The sequence below is a fragment of the Vulpes vulpes genome, chromosome 2 (assembly GCF_048418805.1).
Source record: "Vulpes vulpes isolate BD-2025 chromosome 2, VulVul3, whole genome shotgun sequence".
Classification (NCBI taxonomy): domain Eukaryota; kingdom Metazoa; phylum Chordata; class Mammalia; order Carnivora; family Canidae; genus Vulpes; species Vulpes vulpes.
Genome location: NC_132781.1, coordinates 13197068 through 13217203, shown reverse-complemented (window position 1 = coordinate 13217203; position 20136 = coordinate 13197068). Strand labels below are relative to the sequence as shown.

Genomic DNA, 20136 nt, shown 5'->3' with positions numbered 1-20136 from the left:
TTGGGCGTCCAACTCTTGATCCTAGTTTACGTCTTGTGTTCAAGCCCCACTGGGCTTCATGCTGAGCATAGAGCCTACTTTAAAAAGAAGTTAAAATAAATTTTCATTGACAAAGACTCTGATTTATTGAAAACTCTTCAAAAAACAGAACTTTGAAAGTAGTTGAAGCCTTAAGATCATTTATTCTTACTCCTCCTTTTTAAAGGAGCCTGAGGTACCAAGATGTTCAGGGACTTGCAGCTTAAGCAGTTTTACTAATTAAAGTGGAGCTGAGTCTCCCGATTCCCAGTCCTACTATGTTTCACACAGTTCTCCAGCTTTTTATGCCATCAGTAAGATTTCTTCCTGGAAAATGAGAAGTGATGGCAATTTGAGGGGTTGGGGATACCAAATTGTGTTCCTGGGACCAAAGAATTAAATCTTCAGATGTATAAAGTTCTCATTTTTGGTGGGAAGAGTTGAGGGGAGGGATGGTTCATTTTAGAATCTTTGATTTGTTTTTAGAATTCTTGATCCTTAAAAGCTGTCTGGTTCCAGCTGCTAAATGTTTGACCGTTCAAATGATTAATTCAGCAATCTCAAATACCAGAAAATTAACTATAAGGAATGTACTTCATATCTTAATGTTCTCTCTCTCTCTCTCTCTCTTTAGGGGGGGGGGGGGAGAGAATCTTTTTTTTTTTAAGATTTTATTTATTTGAGCGAGAGAGTGGGAGCAAGTAATGGGAAGAGGAAAGAGGGACATGTGGACTCCGTGCTGAGTGCAGAGCCCAACACAGGTCTCAATCCATGACTCTGAGATCATAACCTGAACAGAAATCAAGAGTTGAGATGCTTAACCAACTGAGGCATGCAGGCACCCCAATTTCTCAGTGTCCTTTAAATGTAAAACAAAAATTCTCTGGCATTGCCTTGTTTTTTAAAGCTGGAACATTTATTTAATTATGATAATTATGATTCTTAAGAGAAAGTGCAAATAGTTATGAGTTGAAGACAAACTTCACATGTAAAGTACAGAGTGAGACCTACTATTCCCTGCACAGACTTTCATTTAACCCCCCAGTCTTATACCTTCACTAACCATGGTAGCTGGTGTTTCTGAGGCTTGAGCCTCTGTGGAATTCTGTGGGGTGGATTGGTTCCCGTCTTAGTTTGTAGTTCTAACTCCATTCTTCTTCCACAGACATCATTCCTCCACTGAGTCTCTGTGTCTTCCAGAAATAATGTCCCTTATTGATAGCTAGTCATTGATCTTGATTGTTGTAGATCTTTTATATTCATTTATTATAATTTTAGTGGAGTCTTGGGCCAGTCTCCACTAGTAACTGGGAATCATGCCTTTCAAAAAATACTGCTTTATCATTTGTCAAGTACTTTTCAGTAGATTACATCACATGAACCCATAGACATTATTGTTGCAAACTATAGTTTATCCATCACATTTTGCCTAGTTTGCTAATATTGTTTTTAATCTAACAGGGATACTCCTCTCTTCCCTCCTTTCTAGTTTCTTTCTTTCTGGGTAGCTCTCTACTCTCTATGAAACATTGCTTTAAACATAAGATGATAACCTAAATTGAAGTAAGTTAGTAGAGCCCAAGAGTGCTTTACAGTCACAAATTTCTTCAAATCTTAAGAAAATTAAATAGAAAATATGGTATTCAACTTTCAGTATTTTTTTTTTAAAGATTTTATTTATTTATTCATAGGGACACAGCTAGAGAGAGAGGCAGAGACACAGGCAGAGGGAGAAGCAGGCACCATGCAGAGAGCCCGACGTGGGACTCGATCCCAGGTCTCCAGGATCCCAGGTCTCCAGGATCACGCCCTGGGCTGCAGGTGGCGCTAAACCCCTGCACCACCGGGGCTGCCCCAACTGGCTGTCAAAGAAATGGAAATGGAATCGTGGCAGCCCAGGTGGCTCAGCGGTTTAGCACTGCCTTCAGCCCAGGTTGTGCTCCTGGCGTCCCGGGATCGAGTCCCATGTCGGGCTCCCTGCATGGAGCCTGCTTCTCCCTCTGCCTGTGTCTCTGCCTCTCTCTCTCTCTCTCTCTCTCTCTCTGTGTGTCTCATGAATAAATAAATTTCAAAAAAAAGAACCTAATGTATTAAAGAAAAAGAAATGGAATTTGTAGTTTAAAAACCTTCCAAAGAAGAAACCTTCAGGCCTAGCTCACTGTTGAATTCCCCCAAATGTATTAAAAAAAGAAATACCACCAATTTACACAATCTCTTCCAAAAGAATAGAAAAGAAGGGAAGGAATACATTTGATACCAAAACCAGATAAAGATAGTATAAAGACCGATATTTGTGAACATCAACACAAATATCCTCAACAAAACTTTAGCAACTTGAATTCAGCAATGTATATATAAATGTATCATGTCAGGTCTTATTCCTGCTCTGGGCCAGTTGGCACATGATGCCTACTTAAATCTCCAGCCAGTGAGTGTGGGGGCCACAGAATGCAAAACTGGTTCAGTATTTGAAAATAAATCAGTGTAATCTACCATACTGTCTAAAGAGAACAATCTATCAAGAGATACACTCCTCTCCCAAAGAACCCCACAAAACCACATATATTTGATACAATAGAATATCCATGATGCATAAGAGCTCTTAGAAAACTAGAAATAGAAGGGAAATTCCTCAACCTGTTCAAGAGCACCTATAAAAATCTCACCAATGCCATCATACTTAATCGCAGAGACTGAATGCTTTCTCAGTAAGACTAGGAATAAGGTGAATTGTCCACTTTCAACACTTCTATTCAGCATTGTACTGGAAATCTTAGCCAAAGCAGTATGGCAAGAAAAAGGAATAAAAGGCATAGGGTTTGCAAAGGAAGACATAAAACTCCCCCTATTCAAAGATGATATGATTAGCAATGTAGGAAAGCCCAAGGAATCCATCCAGAAAACAAACCAACAAAAATCCTAGGACTAATATGAATATAGCAGAGTTTCAGAATATAGAGACAACACACACAAATCAACTTCATTTTTACATACTAGCATTGTATAATTAGAAACCAAAGTGTACAAGCCAATACCATTTACAGTAGTTCAAGTGAGATACTTAGGCATAAATCTAACAAGAACTGCACAGATCTGTATGCTGAAAACTACGGAACTGCTAAAATGTAGTTTAGTATATGAAGCATTTTTTTTTTTCAGTTGTCAAGATTTCTCTGCCTTTGGTCAAATTCCTTTGATTCTAAAGTAGCGAATCATATTTTCATGCATTACCTTCATCTATGTTGTATGAAATAGATGAGCCTGTAGACCTTTAAAAAGAATTTCAAATTTTCGTTCTCTTCCTGACATAAAGGATCAGTCATATTTATGATGTGATTTGAAGTTGAATTTCATATTTCATCTGCACATTCATCTTTGTTAATAGCTGCTTAGGAACTATTATAATAAATAAGTTATACAACACTTCCACAGTTCCTGCTATGCATGTCAACTGTGATTTTTTTTTTTTTGATTTCAGTTGAACAATACAAATGATATTTTCTAAAAAGCTTAATTGACTATTGAATATCAGCTTTCTGTCACTTCTGATTTTTAGTTTCCCTCATTTAAACTTTGTGGTTTATATATCTATTCATTGTAAAAAGGTATTTGTTTATACTACCAGCATTCCTATGCTTAGTATTTAATGAGAAAGGTTTATAAAGTTAATGCCTGAAATTTATATGAATATATTTAGTGTTCTGTATCACCAGGGGATTTGATTATCATAACCTGTTCTTTCTGAGGCTTTAACAGATGTTAGTTTTGTACTTTCATATTCACACGTAAAGACTTTAGAATATGATTTCCCGCAGATTGTGACTGGGCTTATTACTAAACACTCAGGGCATGGTAATAAAAAGAAACACTTCATTTTGACTCTAGGAGCTGATGATCTTCATAACAGATCTTCATAAAAAAAGGCACACGGCACAAGCTCTTGTGATCAGTCATTCAAGGATTGCCTAGCCCTAGAGAATATAAAGCAGTTTAGAAAGGTTGGTTATTTTACTCAACACCATAATTTAATGTCCTAGACAAAGAAATTTTAAATATGCTGATTAAATTCACAGTTGACAGGATGGCTAATATTCTAGAAAAGCAGAATTCAGAATGATCTTGATCATTGAAAACATTCTTTTAAAGCAGAGGAAAATGAAAGGTGAATTTTGATATTATATTTAGAGACAGAAGAGCATTAAAAAAAGAACTAGGTAGATGGAAGTATTATCTCTTGCCCTCCTCAACCAGTAACTAAAAGTTTGGAAATGAAGAAACAACCTGAACACTCATTGTTTAATACGGAAAAATTTGCTCTTTTCCCATCCTTTCCTGCCTTTCTGAACAGGGGCAGGCAGTCCAGACCCATTCCCTCCCCTGCATTATATTACTAGTGGTTCATCTGGGATGACTTTACCCTCACAGTGCATATACCCACAATTTCCTCTGTTCAGTTGGCCTGACATTTTCAGTTTGTGCTGTTTTATATTCCCAGCAGACATCTTGCTATTAGTGTGCTAATTCATCTCTCTCTTTCCTTTGTAATCTAATCTCCAGTTCCTGATTTCCAATTATTGCTAACAGCAATGGTAAAAGAAAGATTCCTCAGAATCAAAATGATCACAAACCAAATAGTATATCTGTTATTATTGGGGAGGAGGGTAAGGGGTGCAAAAAAAAGTCTATTTCATTCCATCATTTAAGATCTATGTGGAATCTTATCTTTATATGTTGTATTATAATACTTGTATGACAACAAACCCTTTCTGTGTGTCAGGAACAGTTCTCAATGCTATACATGCTGAACTCATTTAATTCTTACCACAATCCTAAGAGGTAGGTCCTGTCGATAGTGAAGCTACGCTTTACAAAGCTCCCAAGAGGTTAGGTCAGTTGCCCAGGTGACATTGCTGGTTGGTAAAAGGCAGCCTGAAGTCGAACCTGGATAGTCTGGCTCTAGACTGAGGCCGCATACCTAACTGCTCCTCGTACTGCCTTGTTACTAGAATGGAGGCCAAATATCAGTTACAGCAATCAGGCAGGAAGAAATTGGAGAGTATGTAGGGAACAGCAAAAAATCTTGAAGTGGTTGACTGATGGCTCTTGTTGAAAGGATTAAAGGTAGCTGGGGTGTACAGTTTAAGGAGGAGAAAATATAAGAAGTAAGTTAATTGGGTTTCAAATGTATAAAGGATTTTTTTTTTTTTAAAGAGAGAACAAGAGCGCAACAGGAGGAAAGAAGGAGAGAGAGAGAATCTCCCCTCATGGGGCTCAATCTCATGATCCTAAGATCATGACCCGAGCCGAAACCAAGAGTTGGATGCTTAACCAACTGAGCTACCCCGGTGCTGTAAAGGATTTTTTAAATAAAGATTTTATTTACTTGAGAGAGAGAGAGACAGAATGAGAGAACGCACATATATGAGCATGGGGGAGGGACAGAGGGAGAGGAATAAGCAGGCTTCTCATTGAGCAGGGAGTCTGATGGGGCACTTGATCCCAGGAATCAGAGATCATGGTCTGAGCCGAATGTAGATGCTTAACTGAGTCATCCAGGTGCCCCTAAGAGTTTTTATTTAGCTAGCTAGCTATTTATTTATTTATTTATTTATTTATTTATTTATTTATTTATTTATTTATTTATTTATAATATTCTGTGTCAGTTGCAAATTGTGTGAAAGCACTCACAGTGGAGCCCAATTAGGAGCACTTCATGTTGGGCTGAAGGAGTGTCATGTCCTGCCATCAAGTCTAATGAATAATAAATAGGGAGACTGAAGATTTGGCACAAGAGAGAAGTTAGGAATGGGTTATTTGACTGTGACTGTAATTTCCCCCACTTAATTTTGAGCAGATATGTTTCTTCATTCTTAATCTGATGTTACCTAAGATGGCAATAGAGTTTCAGAACTGAAGAAAGGTAGTTCAGCTCCGTACCTTACAGACAAGAAAACAGAATTAGAAATTATTATTTTATTTTTTCAGAATCAGAAATTAGACATGTGTTGTCATAGGATTGCCAGCTAAGGGCCAGAACTGAGTTTTGAACCCAGTGTTCAGTTCTCCTGAACACTGTGTCCAGAGCTCAGGCTGCTTTTTGGGGCCAGGTGGTGGGAAGGGGTCATAGTCACAGCAAAGAGTATTTTGAGAATTGCCGTTTAATACAGTGAGATTACTGTGTACCAGAGGGGGAGGGGGTGTAAGTTTCACTGATTTATGAAATGTGCTTTTTCTCTGTGTAGTATGAACCCAGAGGACCTGGTCGGCCCTTGTACCAAAGAAGAATCTCATCTAGCTCAGTCCAGCCTTGTTCTGAAGAAGTAAGCACTCCTCAAGACAGTCTTGCTCAGTGTAAAGAACTTCAGGACCATAATAACCCATCTTCTTTCAACTTTTCATCCCCGGAGTCCTGGGTAAACACCACCTCATCTACCCCCTATCAGAACATTCCGTGTAATGGATCCAGCAGGACCGCTCAGCCCAGAGAGTTGATAGGTAAGACTGAGTTAGTGGGTTATTAAAACTGCAGTTTTAACTACTCCTAGGTATTTATGGAAGTTTTTCTTCTGCTTTTTCCACCCTCATTTACATTATCATCTTTGAATAATATTTAATGTTCATAGCTCATAGGTGTGTCAGGTATACAGTGTGGATTTAGGACTATATTGAGTCCATAATTATGGTCTGGAAGAGAAGCAGATCTTTCTCTGGGAGCTCATCAATTTGATCATTTTGACCTGTGAATGAATGAAAGAAGTAATGGAATTTAAAGTGTATTTCTAAATAGAATCACCTTTCCTTGGGAAATACTTATTTTCTGGCTTTTGATTCCCCCTCGCTCCCTACCCCCTGCCCCAGGATTAGGGGTGGGAGGAATTGGTTGGGTCAACATTAGTTTTCAAGAATTTGTTGGCAACAAAGCCATTGACAGTTTGCTACACAACAGGGTTTGGCCAGGAGAGAAACCAATAAAGTCCAACATTTTGAGATTTAGAAATCTTGCATTTATTCCTTATTTTCTAATGAACTGTGAAATCCAAGTCTAAAGAGGGAAAAAAAAGTCATAGAAAAGCATTGGAATGGACAGGACCCTATAGTGTATTGTTCAGTGGGAAGTCTAAAGTCTCTAGCCTTGAACACAAATAAATGCACTTTTATCTTTTCTCTGTTCCCTCTTTTTTTTATATTAAATGTAAGGAAACAAATGATACTATTTGAGTTCTCCAACCTATAGCCTTCTCTTTGTAGGCTGTAGACATTGATCTGTGTGAACAGGCCTGTGATCTTTGTTGGATGAATTTCTGCCCTGGTGGCATCAACCATTGTATTTGAATTTAATTTTGTTCATCTTTAGAATGTGAATCTATTGTTTCTGTAACTGGCCCATTTTTGAGTATGTGCCATATAAGCATATTTTTAGAACAATAGACATAGTAGGACAAAAGCCTTAAAAAGATTTTGGTTTTGTTTCCTGGCAAAGACATTGTCATTTTAATTTTTAAACATTCATTAATAGCTGCTGAATTTTTCGTGGGATTGCTAAGTCATTTTAAAGGTCTGACATACATAGACTCATATTATCATACCTGAATTTCTTGAGATACATCTCAATTGCAAATCAGTGATAAGAATTTGTTAATTTTTAGTTGTTTTATTATAATTTACTTTTATTATAATCGATTTATTTTTATTTAGAAATTTTTAAAGATTTAAACCCAATGCAGTTAACATATATTATATTATTAGTTTCAGGGGTAGAATTCAGTGATTCATCACTTGGATACAACACCCAGTGCTCATTACATCAAGCGCCCTCCTTAATGCCCATTACCCATTTAGCCCATTCCTCCACCCATCTCCCCTCCAGCAACCCTCGGTTTATTTCCTATAGTGAAAAGTCTCATGGTTTGCCTCCCTTCTCTGTTTTTATCTTATTTTATTTTTCTTTTCCTTCCTTCATGTTCATCTGCTTTGTTTCTTAAATCCACGTATGAGTGAAATCATATAGTATTTGTCTTTCTTTGCCTTATTTCACTTAGTATAATACCCTCTAGTTCTATCCATGTTGTCGCAAATGGCAAGATTTTTTTTTTTTTGATGGCTGAGTAATTATTATAATTTATTTTAAAGACAATATCCCTTCTTGTATTTTTTCCACCTTAAATTTTAGGTTAACTTTTGTCCTTGATAAATCAGTAAAAACCTGATTTGAACTGAAAAGATAGAAAGTTTCTAAATAACTGCCCAAAGCACATGTTAAATTATCTTATCCACAAATATCCAGTTATTATTTTGTCATTACTAGCAGACAAACTGTAGTATTCTTTAGTTTGAAAGTAACAGTTAAAAGTGTTAAAAAAAAATTAACTCAAGATGAGTATCCTGAAGCACAACTTCCTATCTATCAGTATTTATTTATTTACTCATTTTTAGAGGAGTGCAGCCATTGCCAGTGAGGTGAATCAGAGGGAAAATAATCACCACATGGGAAACTTCTTTCTGGAGTTTGAGACTTCTTGAGTTGAAAAAAACCGTTTATATCATATTGATTTGGAATTTAAAAGTGGTCCTTGTGTCTGATGTGGCCATATTTTCTCCACAATTGAAAGCCTGGGAGCAGAGAACTGTGTCTTTGACTTTTTTGAACTTTGTTTCCTGTTTTGTCACTGATCACACTTCAACCTCTCGGTGAATGTCTGCTAAGTGAGGGGATAGCCAGTCCGGTTGCACTGCTCAGCCTTCACACCTGGTGATGCCCACCAGGGGACAATGCATACTTTATCAGACATTCTCTAATGTACGGATGAAAATTTAAGATTGGATAGAGATACATACTTTGAAAAATATCATTGGGTGTCAGTTTTAAAGGATAATTTCTCTTATCTGGAGAATATGTGATAAGTCATATTGCAAGAGATATCCAATTAGGCATTAGGCTAAACTGCCTCTGGAGTTATTTTGGAAGTATTGATTCTTTAGTTAAAAATACTTTAAGCTCTCATTATATTGTCATGAAAATGAGAGCATAGTTAAATAGTAAATCTTAGTAAAGTAAATAAAAACAGTGATTTTTTTTTTAATCTATTCATTCATGAGAGACAGAGAGTGAGAGAGGGAGGCAGAGACACAGGCAGAGGGAGAAGCAGGCTCCTCGCAGGAAGCCTGACGTGGGACTCGATCCTGGGTCTCTAGGATCAGGCCCTGGACCGAAGGTGGCACTAAACTGCTGAGCCACCCGGGCTGCCCCCAAAATAGTAATTCTTGAACAATCAATAAAGTGTTTATGTGTTATATTGGGCAGTACAGGTTACTATTATATGTTGAAATATTTTTTTTTGTTTCAATATAAGTTCTAGTTAACATATAGTATAATACTCATTTCAGGAGTAGAATTAGTGATTAATCATGAAATGTTTGTTAAACTAATGCTCTTAAAAGTAATTGTTTTGCATGGCACCTGGGTAGCTCAGTTGGTTAAGTGTCTGCCTTTGGCTCAGGTAATGATCCAGAGTCCTGAGATGGAGTACATCGGGCTCCCTGCTTAATGAGGAGTATATTTCTTCCTCTCCCTCTCCCTCTACCTGCTGTTCCCCTTGCTTGTGTTCTCTCTCTCTCTCTCTCTCTCTCTCTCTGTCAAATGAATAAATAAAATCTGTTAAAAAAAAAGAAAAGAAAAGAAAAGAAAAAAGTAATTGTTTCACAAAACCAGTGACACTTAGATGGACAAGTGAGAAATGTTACAGAAAGACATTAGGTGGTTTAAACTAATTTTGAACAATTTTATGAATGTTTTTTAAAAGATTTTATTTATTTTTAAAGAGAGAGCATGGGCACTCATGAGTGGGGGAGGGGTAGAGAGAGGAAGCCAGAGACTCTCAAGCAGACTCCTGCTGAGCACAGAGCCTAATGTAGGGCTTGATCCCACAACTCTGAGATCATGACCTAAGCCAAAATCAGGAGTCAGGTATCTAACCAGCGGAGCTGCCTAGGCACCCCTGAACAATTTTATGAATTTTTAAAGTTTTAAAATAGTACTAAGAAATTAGCATGTTCAATTAATGAAATGCTAAGACTAAAAAATGAAATATTTTCACTTTAATATCCCAATCCACAAATAGATAATAAACATAGGAAAAAATCTATAAATACTAGTAATCAAAGACAGGCAAATTAGAGCTACAACAAGACATTTATTTATAAAATAGGCTAAAGCTAAAAAAAATTAACACCAATGTTGTGATTGGGTAGGGAAATGGGCAAGCATTGTTGGCGGAGTGTATGTAGGCAATATCTATCTGCAGGGAAATTTGTAGTTATCAAAAGCTTTAATTGTGTATATACCTTATAATTCAAGCATTATACTTCTAGGGGTTTATCCCAAGGGATTAGTCATGAAGATTTAGAAATATTTACCTATAACAACATTTATCATAGTATTTAAATACAAATTTCTGTGTTTTTAAAAGATTTTATTTATTTGAGAGGGAGAAAGAGACAGCATGAGTTGGGGAGAGGGGCAGAGTGGGAAAAGCAGACATCTTTGCCCAAGCAGGGTGCCCAATGTGGGACTTGATTCCAGGACCATGGGATCATGACCTGAGCTGAAGAAAGATGCTTAACCTACAGAGCCACTCAGGTGCCCCTATAATCCAGATTTCTGAAAATGAGAGGTAACTTAAATAACTTATGAAGTATCTGTGTTATATAATGTCTTTAGGAAAAAGCACACCAACAAGGCTTATCTCTGGTGTATGGGAATGTGAATGACTGATTTTCTTCTTTGGCCTTCTCAGCAATTTCCAAATTATCCTCAATGAATATTATGATTATAATCGAATACAGCATTACTGAAGGGGAGCAGAATTTACTACCCTCAGATAGGCTTTAAGATTATTTTAGGCTAAAAAAAAAAAAGATTATTTTAGGCTGATTATTTTGAAGAAACTATAGAACCTCTGAAAATGGAGTTAAAGTTACCCTTTGGTAAGAAAGATTTACATTTACAAGGGAAATCTCTGTAAGAGAATCTTCCTCACTGTACCAGGAAAAGAAGGATGACTCTAAATTTCTGGAAGCTACCCATGGAGAAGACAACAGTTTATCCTTAAGTTAACTTACCCTGTGTAACAACCTTGCCCTATTTCACTGTGCTTTTCCTAGTAACCTTGCATAACTGCCCTCTGCTCCCAACATCTTCTTTTGCCTTTAGCTGGAGATGTTATTTTGTTTGCTGGCTTGAGCCATTTCAGGGAGTTATTCAGTTTCCTTGGATCTCCCTCATGTACACGGAGGGTGTACATATTTATTAAACTTTTATTTGTTTTTCTCCTGTTAATCTGTCTTACTGTAGGGGAGGTCTCAGCCAACAACGTACAAGAGTAGAGGGAAAATTATTTTTCCTCCCCACCCTTCAGTTAAACATTTAAGAGATTGAAAAAAAGCAGTGTTTGAAAACAAGTCACAGTTTGGTGGACAATAAAAATAGGAAGAATGGAGTCAAATCTTAAAGGATTGTTAAGAATCAGGCAGATTACATACAGGAAAGGTGAAGAAAAATTTATAGCTGTTTTTCCTCCACCATATTCTGTATTTACTTTCATATTACAAAAAAAGGGAGCATTTTTAAGAAATGGAATTTAATCTTATTATTATTTAGGTTAATAAGAGCTGTTTGACCAGAAGTCCACATATACAGCTCCTTTTTATTTCAGAAAGAACATATATATTCCCATTTTCAAAGTTGAGCAGTTAGAGTAGTTAATACAATACATCAAAGTGTACATTAAATGTAAAACAAGTTTTTTTGAAGTGGACCTTTGGCTTTGACCTTTAGTTTTTATATGTTGGCTATTCCAGTTTTCATAGTTAATCATTTTGCTGCAAATATTAATGAGATTGGAAGTTAGATTGGATGTGTTGTGACTTCAACATTCTGTAGCAGAAATTATCTGTCCTGTGGCTGCACTGTCACTGAGTTCCTGGAGATGAGAACCACTTGTAACACCTGAGCTAACGGATTGCATGAATATTGCTGGGTGTGCCCTTAAATGCGTCTTACTGTTCTCTGCTTTTAGTTCCATCTAAGACCGTCAAACCCCCTGAGGATCAGCTGAAGTCTGAGAACCTTGAGGTGTCCAGTTCCTTCAACTATAATGTGCTGCAGCATCTCGGCCAGTTTCCCCCTCTCATGCCCAACAAGCAGATCGTGGAGTCGGCCAACAGCAGTAGCCAGCAGAGCTCTGGGGGCAGCAAGCCCGCCATGTCCTATGCCAGCGCTTTGCGGGCCCCTCCCAAGCCCAGGCCCCAGCCTGAGCAGGCCAAGAAGAGTAGCGACCCTCTGTCTCTGTTCCAGGAACTTAGCCTGGGGAGCTCATCAGGCAGCAATGGCTTTTACTCATATTTTAAATAATCACTTTTTTTTCCTTCGAGGGAAAATGTTTTAATTTCTGTTTGTATCAGTAGAATTAAGATAGTTGGACTCCATCTATAGATGCACAGTTCCCTTTGTTTTAATATTAAATATGTTCTCACTTAATTGCTTTGCTGCTAGACTTGCAACTAATTTTTTAAAAGTATATTCCATTATTTTGCATTTTTGACGTGTCTTTTGACAGCTTTTATGTAGAATAAAAAATATTTTTAAATTTGTGTATTGTTACATATGTTTGCATCAAGCTAGCAGCTAAGAGGTTAATTGTGCAACTATAAAAAAAAGAGAAAAAAACTTTGTCTAAAATGTATTTAAAAAGAAAAAAAATTGTAAGTAGCATTTACATTTATTCAATAATATTACCATATGCTGGGTTTCTGTACCAGAAATGGCCAGTTGATGTACAAATGTATGTTATTTTTGCTTAAATTCATTTAAAATTTTTTAAAATAAAGGGGCAGCATCTTCTAAATACTTTAAGTTTTATCAGCTTTTTTTTTTTTTGTGACAAGATGCTGCATTCTAAAACTTTTATAGTTTTAGACTATGTATGATGTGCTGTTGTAATCTCCATCCACTGTAGGATAGAGTTAAAGGCATTCTTTGCAGGTGTATTTTATATGCCACTGTTTTTTGTAACATGAAAAAACAGTGGCATATTTAGTTATTTTTTGGACAAGCTATACTTCAAGCTTGTTTTTAACGTTAATTTGATAGTGTGTGTGTGTTTTTTTTTAAACAAATCATGAAGCTGAAAAATTTTTAGGATTGTTGGTGCTTAGTAGACTTGATAACTATTTTAAAAATGCGTGAATTTAGTAAAATCCTTTTTTTCCTCACTATGCATGTGTAAATGTTTGTAATCTGGCTTTCCCCCCCTCTCCAGTGGTATAAAGAATTGTGCCGCTTTAAGGTTTGGTTTTTTTTCCCCCCTTCAGTAAAAATTTTGGTACCTTATTTGATGTTTACATTAAAATGTGACATTATATATGGCAATTCGAATATTTTGCTAACTGTTTTATTTGAGGAACATCATTAAAAAGAAATATAATGTTTGTCCAAGATGTATCAAAATTCATCAAAATCTAGGGCAAAAAAACTACCCTTGTTTTTCATGGTCTTTTGATTCTTATAAAATAACCCCACTGAACTTGTATAAAAATATAAAATTTAAATAGCTATCTTAAATATTCTACAGCCTAAAAATTGTTTTGAATGAACTTTGGTAAAATCCAAAGAAAACATTTACCCTCTTAAAATTTGTGGTCTTGTAACACATTTGAACAATGCCTGTCCTTATTTTCCTGATTTGGTAGTACTACTTTTATACTTCAGAGATACCTTGAAACTACAGTATAACCTTTTTTTTTTTTTTTTTTTTTTTTTAATGAGATAAGGTTGGAAAACATTGCTGATGAAACAATGGGTCCTGATGATCCATTCAAAAATAGTTTTTTGGAGGGCTACTTTTGAACAGGCCATCCTGTATTCACAGTACATTTTTAAAATGGGGTTGGAAAGCTGCAGAAGTAAAGAAAACTCCTTTCATCTCTTTTGTGACTGGCGTTTAGTTGCTGTTGGCCAGCTACAGCCCCTTGTAATCCCCAGACAGTTTAGGAGAGGAGAATGCCTTTTTAGTTTGAGGGTAGCAAGCCTACAGGACAAAGAAAGAGCACCACTTTTCTTCCTTCTTTCTGCTCAGAATGGGTGCACTTCATTTGCCTGTGGCTTTCAGTGACGTGCTGCAAGTCTCCATGTGAGGCAGCAGGTGGAGGCCTGTGGACTGTGGACGAGTTCATGGTTAGTGTGAATCACAGTTGGAACGCAGTGCCAGCAAGGTACAGCACCACATTTTCTCTGTGTGATGTCAGACCGCCACATGGAACTGTCAGATTTTGCTCAACATAACTTTAGTCACAAGAAAAGAAGAAAAATGTTTGCCACGTAGTTATGTATTTCTGACTCTATGACAAAACTCAAGACCTAACCCAAATGAAAGTTAGATCTCCCTGATGTGAGGATGTCTGTGAAAAATAATTCCTTTACCAGTGATGATTCTCCTGCCCCACAACACAGATGTTCAAGAGCATTTGACAATATGAAGACAGAACTGGCCTGGTCAGGGCTTTCGATTAATCCACGGTTATGGAGTGATGGCCTAATTTTCTGTTTTCCATACTTGAAATTTTAAAAAATATCAGTTTGAAGTTATTTGTGTTTATATTTAAAGAGGTCAAGTGCACACCCCACCACTTTATATAAATATACTGAAGTTGGAAGCTTTGGATAAAGCAGCTGCTAAGTCGTTATGACAGTCCTTTTCTAAGCAGTTATTTCCAAAAAAACTAAAAATAATAGCTACTTCTCAGTCCCCTGCTCTGCTGTGTCCGAGGGTCCCTCATTCCCTTACTGTTTCTGTAGCCGGTCAAGGATTCAAATATTGTTTTCATCTACTACCCTTTTAGCTTCTGCTTCAAATGTGTGTTCTAACACACTTACTCTTCCTCAGCAATACTTAGAGCCACCTTTCCAACCATGCTTTGAACCTGTTACTTACTCCTAATACCGTGTAATGGTTCTGAGCAAGTCTTACTGTGGGAATCATTTTAAGTTTCTCTTGAAATGAGGACTGTTGTTGCTGTCTGGGTATTTCTTGGGTAGTATTAGCAAGTACCCACAAAACAGACTTGGAAAACAACTTACATGCTGGGTTTCATTCAACCTTAGAGTTCAGACGGAACTTTTTTTCTCAAAGAAGCCTTGATGTTAGCTCTTGGATGATACCAAGTAATACCAGCTTCCTTTTCTTGCAGAACAGATTTCTTTTAAGTGAAGTTAATTGTTCACACGATGTCGTTCTACTACTTTGTTCTTCGTATCACTCTGAGGTTTTTCCTTTTTCTTGCCATAACTTTTTTTTTTTAATTCATCTCACTTTTTAATTTCAGTGCTACTTGAAAGAGTTTCTTTCTTTTTTCTTTTTTCTTTTTTTTTTTTCTTTTTACCTTAAATACATTCTTTTGGGTGATAGAATTTGGGAATATCTATGCTAAAAGTTTTTTTCCTGATCTAAAAATGAATTTTTGTTAAGATGTGAATAACCTCCTTCAGTATAACATGGGTATTTTCTGATATATTTTTGAAAGGGGTGTTTTGGCTGCCATTTTGGCACATGCTTTGCCAAATGGTTATAACAGAGCTTTGTTTTTGATTAATCAGTAGTTAATTATTGACCACTTAAACTAACATGACCTTAATTTTCCTTTCCTCAGACAGATATGCTTTCTATCCAGGTCATTTTGTATATATGAAATAACAAACTGCTTTGTGTGGTTTTTTTCACGAGAGATTCTAAGTTTTTTTACGCGAAACCTCTAGAGTTCAGGTTTCGTGTAAACATGAGTTGGTCTTTTCAGTTTGAAGAATTGCAGAATAAGTAAAATAAGCAGAATTCCCACTGAATAAGCATTACCTAATTAAACATAGCAATCTCCAAGACTATTTGTGAAAATAAGTTTCCTTGTTTATGGAGGCATTGAACTTGCTGAGAAAGCTAACTGAATTTCCTCACTTTGAGATAATTAATATATAGTATTATCTTGCTCCAGTGTAGTTACGTGACATGTTTAATATTTTCATGTATATACATCTCAAGAGCAAAACTATAAACATATAAGAATGTACCTTTAGCTACCTTGGCTAGAGAGAGCCACCCTTACTTAAAAGCCAGGGGTGTGAAAAGACAATTTCACGTTAAATTTTATTTTATTTTTTTTTCACGTTAAATTTTAGATTTCAGCTCTTGTTATTAAGAAAATTAGATTTACTGAAATAGTCATTTAAAAATAAAAAAGAGACACCTGTTAGCATTGTTTCGTGTCTGAGTTGTCTCTAAAATGGTGATCCCAGAAAAAGTATAAAAATGCAAGATTAAAACTTTAAATATATTGAAAGATACAGATTCCTGCCTTAAAATGTTCTTTAGGTTACCATCCTTTTTTTTTCTTCTAGCTCCACAAAGGTAGTGATTTATCCTTTATGATTTACCAGACATTATTTCTTTCAAGCCATCCCCCCTAACGTTTAAAAACCCTTAATTTCTATCACCACCCTATGTGTCTTCCTAAATCTTGAAAGTAAATGTGTTAATCTGATTTTGCTTCCCCCTCTTTGCTATCTGATCCACAAACTACCCAGAAAGTAGAAATAATGGATAATGTTCTATGATTTCTTGTTCAAATATCACATAGTGATGTCCGTCATATTATAAAGATACGGTCATGAAAGAGTAAGTGGCATGCTAGTCTTCAGAGTTCTCATTATATTAGGCATCTCGCATTTCCCTTCTTCTTTGAAGTTGGATATTTATTGCTGAGATTTTACTGTAAAGCTGCTAAATTCACACTTACTACTTTCATACATCTGTTTAATTAGCAATTGCAAGACCATTGTTAAAGGGAGTGAATCTAACGTTTAATATTCTTACAAGACACAATCAGAAAATGTATTGTTATTTAAACTAGAATATCAAACATTAAAAATAAGACATTTTTAATGTAACATTTGAAATTTTTGAAATGATGGAAAATATCTACTTTGGAATAAACTTTAAGGAAACAGTCACAGGAGTTTCTAAATTTTTTTGAAGGGAGGTACCTAATAGAAAAATCTAGACTTAGTTATGTGAGCTGTGGTTAAATCCTAAACCCAGTTATACAGTTGTTTAAAGCTTCTAAAACTGGAGCGTGAAGGAAACCCAGAGACATTCATAAACTAATAGTTTCAGTAATCAGTATTAGACCAGCCTTTATTTACAATTTGTTCAACAGAGAGATTTTATTTTGATACAAATATTAAGCATAAAGCATAGTAAGTTTTATATAATTGTTCATTAAACAATATTACGGAACTTTCATTATGTTCTTGGGGTGTCTTTTTAGCTATTTCTACACCTCATATAGGAGGCCTCTTCTGTGTTTTATTTTGCATACTAGCATGTGACTGCCTGCCTTAGAACTATATCTAGGAGGGGAAATCAATATTACTTTAAAAAATATATTTGGTTTTTTCAAATATATTTTTTCATTAGTACTTTTTTTTTGGTGTTTGAGAAGTAAAGGGGGGGTAGCAAATTACCTAGCTTCAACAGAGAAGTCATCTAGTAGCATCTGTTTAAAAATCTGTCCTATTTTAAGATTTTAGAAGTTTGAGCAGGGTAGGTAGAGCAGTGGTTCTTAAACTTCAGCCAGCATCAGAATTACCTGGTGGTCTTGTTGAAATACAGATCGCTGGGACCCCGCCCCAGAGTTTCTGATCCCAGGCTGAAGCTTGATCATTTGCATTTCCAACAAGTTCTCTGGTGATGCTGCTGCTGGTGGTCCAGGAACCATACTTTGAGAGCTGCTGGTCTAGGGAAAGTCCAAAGGTCTTTCCAACCATGCATTTCTTTACTCAGTGTAAACAACTTACACGTGAGAAATTTTAATAGTTACGATGCCACGAGTGGAACATTTCATGGAGAAAGATCTCTATGGAGTGACAAGAGCATTTGGATTGACTGCCACCCTACCCCCACCCCCACCCCCCACATCTCCGCCACTGCCCACCCTCGTTAAGGTCTGTGCTACTCTTTCACATTAGGGTGAGGGAGCTCATTCATTTCTAGGGCAAGATTGGTTTTGTGAACCGTGCAGCCTGGGCTTTGTTCGGGAAACCGCGTTTGTGTGATGTTCTTAGAGGTGGTCTTGACCATATATACGTGGAGATGAGAATTGTGGAAGGGAGCCATCAGAATGTCACGAGAATGCACTTTGCACTTATCGTGGCACTAAGTACGGGAGGCCCTGTCCTAAGATGGCAGTGACATGGAGCAACAGATAATCCCTAAATAATGTATTCCTAGTTTTTATGGCTTTTTTGGGGGGGGGGGTAGTGGGGGATGAAGGCAAAGGATTTGCTTTTTGAATTATGTGTTTCTCAGGTTAACAAAGTTATGTTGGATTCTCTGCCATGCCAGCAAGTGTTAGGGGAGCCTGAAGTGTTCAATATGGCAGAAAATTGATAATTGTCTCTGATTACTTAGCTACTTAAAAATCTACATATGTTTGCAAAAACAGTCTAGGGGAATCTACCACCTACGCAGCATGAGTTATTCATAAACTATAGGTGCACATGTATAAGCAAGTTATTTTTGAGAAAGAAACTGCCTATAATATAATAAATCTGACAAGTCTTTGGATATTTTACAATTTCTGTATTACTGTCGTTGTTAATGTCTCCCTGTCCCCCCCCCCCCCCCCCCCCACCCTCCCCGGGCTGCAGCTTAGAGGGTATTGGTCTCTGCCTCTGGTTTTTAGTTTGGCTTTGAATTTACGGAGATACTAGAAAGAGAAAAAAATATTTTTAAGGTAATAGGTTATAGAATGACTTAGATGTAGAAGAACACATGATAAGCATCCTAGAATGCACAGCTTTAGAATTCTTCACACACAGTCCTTCCTCCCTGAAAGGCTTGCTCACCTTCAGTGGGGATTGTTCCTGCATTCAGCACAGGTTCCTTTGTCCATTTCCAACTCACAGGGAGCTTCGGTTTAGTCACATTTTGCTTTGCACGATGCCTTGTACACAGACACCTCTCTCTGTCTTTCCGTAGGTCAGAGGGCTTTTTTTTGTCCAGGTTGAATTCCCAACGTGTGGGTTCCACCTGAGAATGTTTCTCAGTCCCCCCGCCCTCCCGTACAGAGGAAGGGTCTTGGATGTGCACATATCCAGACCATGCCTGCTTCCTGTCAATCCATGTATATGACATTGTACTGTATCCGCTTTCTGTGCCAGTCATCTGACCTGACTCTTTAGAACCCATGAAGGTACTGGTTACATGTAGTAGTTTGTATCCTAGGTCAATATGGTGATTAAAATACCTCTCCTCTAAATTATAAAGGTAATGGGTTTTGCATTTTGAAATGGGTCCTGTTATTAGTGACAGGTGTGTGTGTGTGTGTGTGTGTGTGTGCGTGCGTGCGTGCGTGTGTGTGTTTTTTTTTAAGCTTCAGAATGACAGTTCTTATCTAAACTTGTTCAGCTAATTTCATACAATCAATTACTTAGCAAATTCATACGGGGTCTTATTTTGGCAAGTCTTCCAAAGGGAGGCTTTATAAAACTGAGATGGCCTGTTTCCTCCTCTTTAGGAACCAGTTGTGCAGCCATCTAATAATATTAATTTCTGGCAAAATTATAACAATTATTTTTTTCTGTGCAGTTAACAATACCTCCTCTGAGAGGTTCTAATACCTAAAGAGTTTCTTCTTAAAAGTAAAAATGACTTTGTACCATAAAATAACCCCAAAGCCACTCTCCAGAGCCTTTATTCTCTTTCCTTTTTTCTTTTGGTCATTTTCTTTTCTAACCAGGTTTTGGAATTACTTTAGCCGCCTTGGTTCCTTAGGACAACTTTTCCATTTGGGGAGGGGAGGGTGTGGGGTCTACAGTTCTTACATTGTGATCATTGTCTCAGTGAAGTTCTTTTGTCTTAAAAGATTCATGGTAACACAAAATGTATTTTACTGCTACAACTAAAATGTATTTATAATAAAATGCCTTTTTAATAACTTGGAGATTTGTTTATTACTTGTGGCCCACAATTCTCTGCTTCCTTTTACTTTTGTGATCAAAGGTCTGTTAGAAGT

At 36.8% G+C, this 20136-nt stretch overlaps 1 protein-coding gene across 4 annotated transcripts in view; it reads left to right on the top strand.

Moving 5' to 3' along the window:
• The window catches only part of HELZ (helicase with zinc finger), a 159013-nt gene extending 145503 nt beyond the window's left edge, over positions 1-13510 (top strand). For all 4 annotated transcript variants that reach the window (XM_072746776.1, XM_072746774.1, XM_072746777.1 and 1 more), the window contains 2 exons: positions 6261-6513; positions 12093-13510. In XM_072746776.1, coding sequence (XP_072602877.1) covers positions 6261-6513; positions 12093-12427 — 588 coding nt within the window. In that variant the 3' untranslated portion in view covers positions 12428-13510. The remainder of the gene's footprint in view (positions 1-6260; positions 6514-12092) is intronic.
• Positions 13511-20136: the final 6626 nt, after the last annotated feature.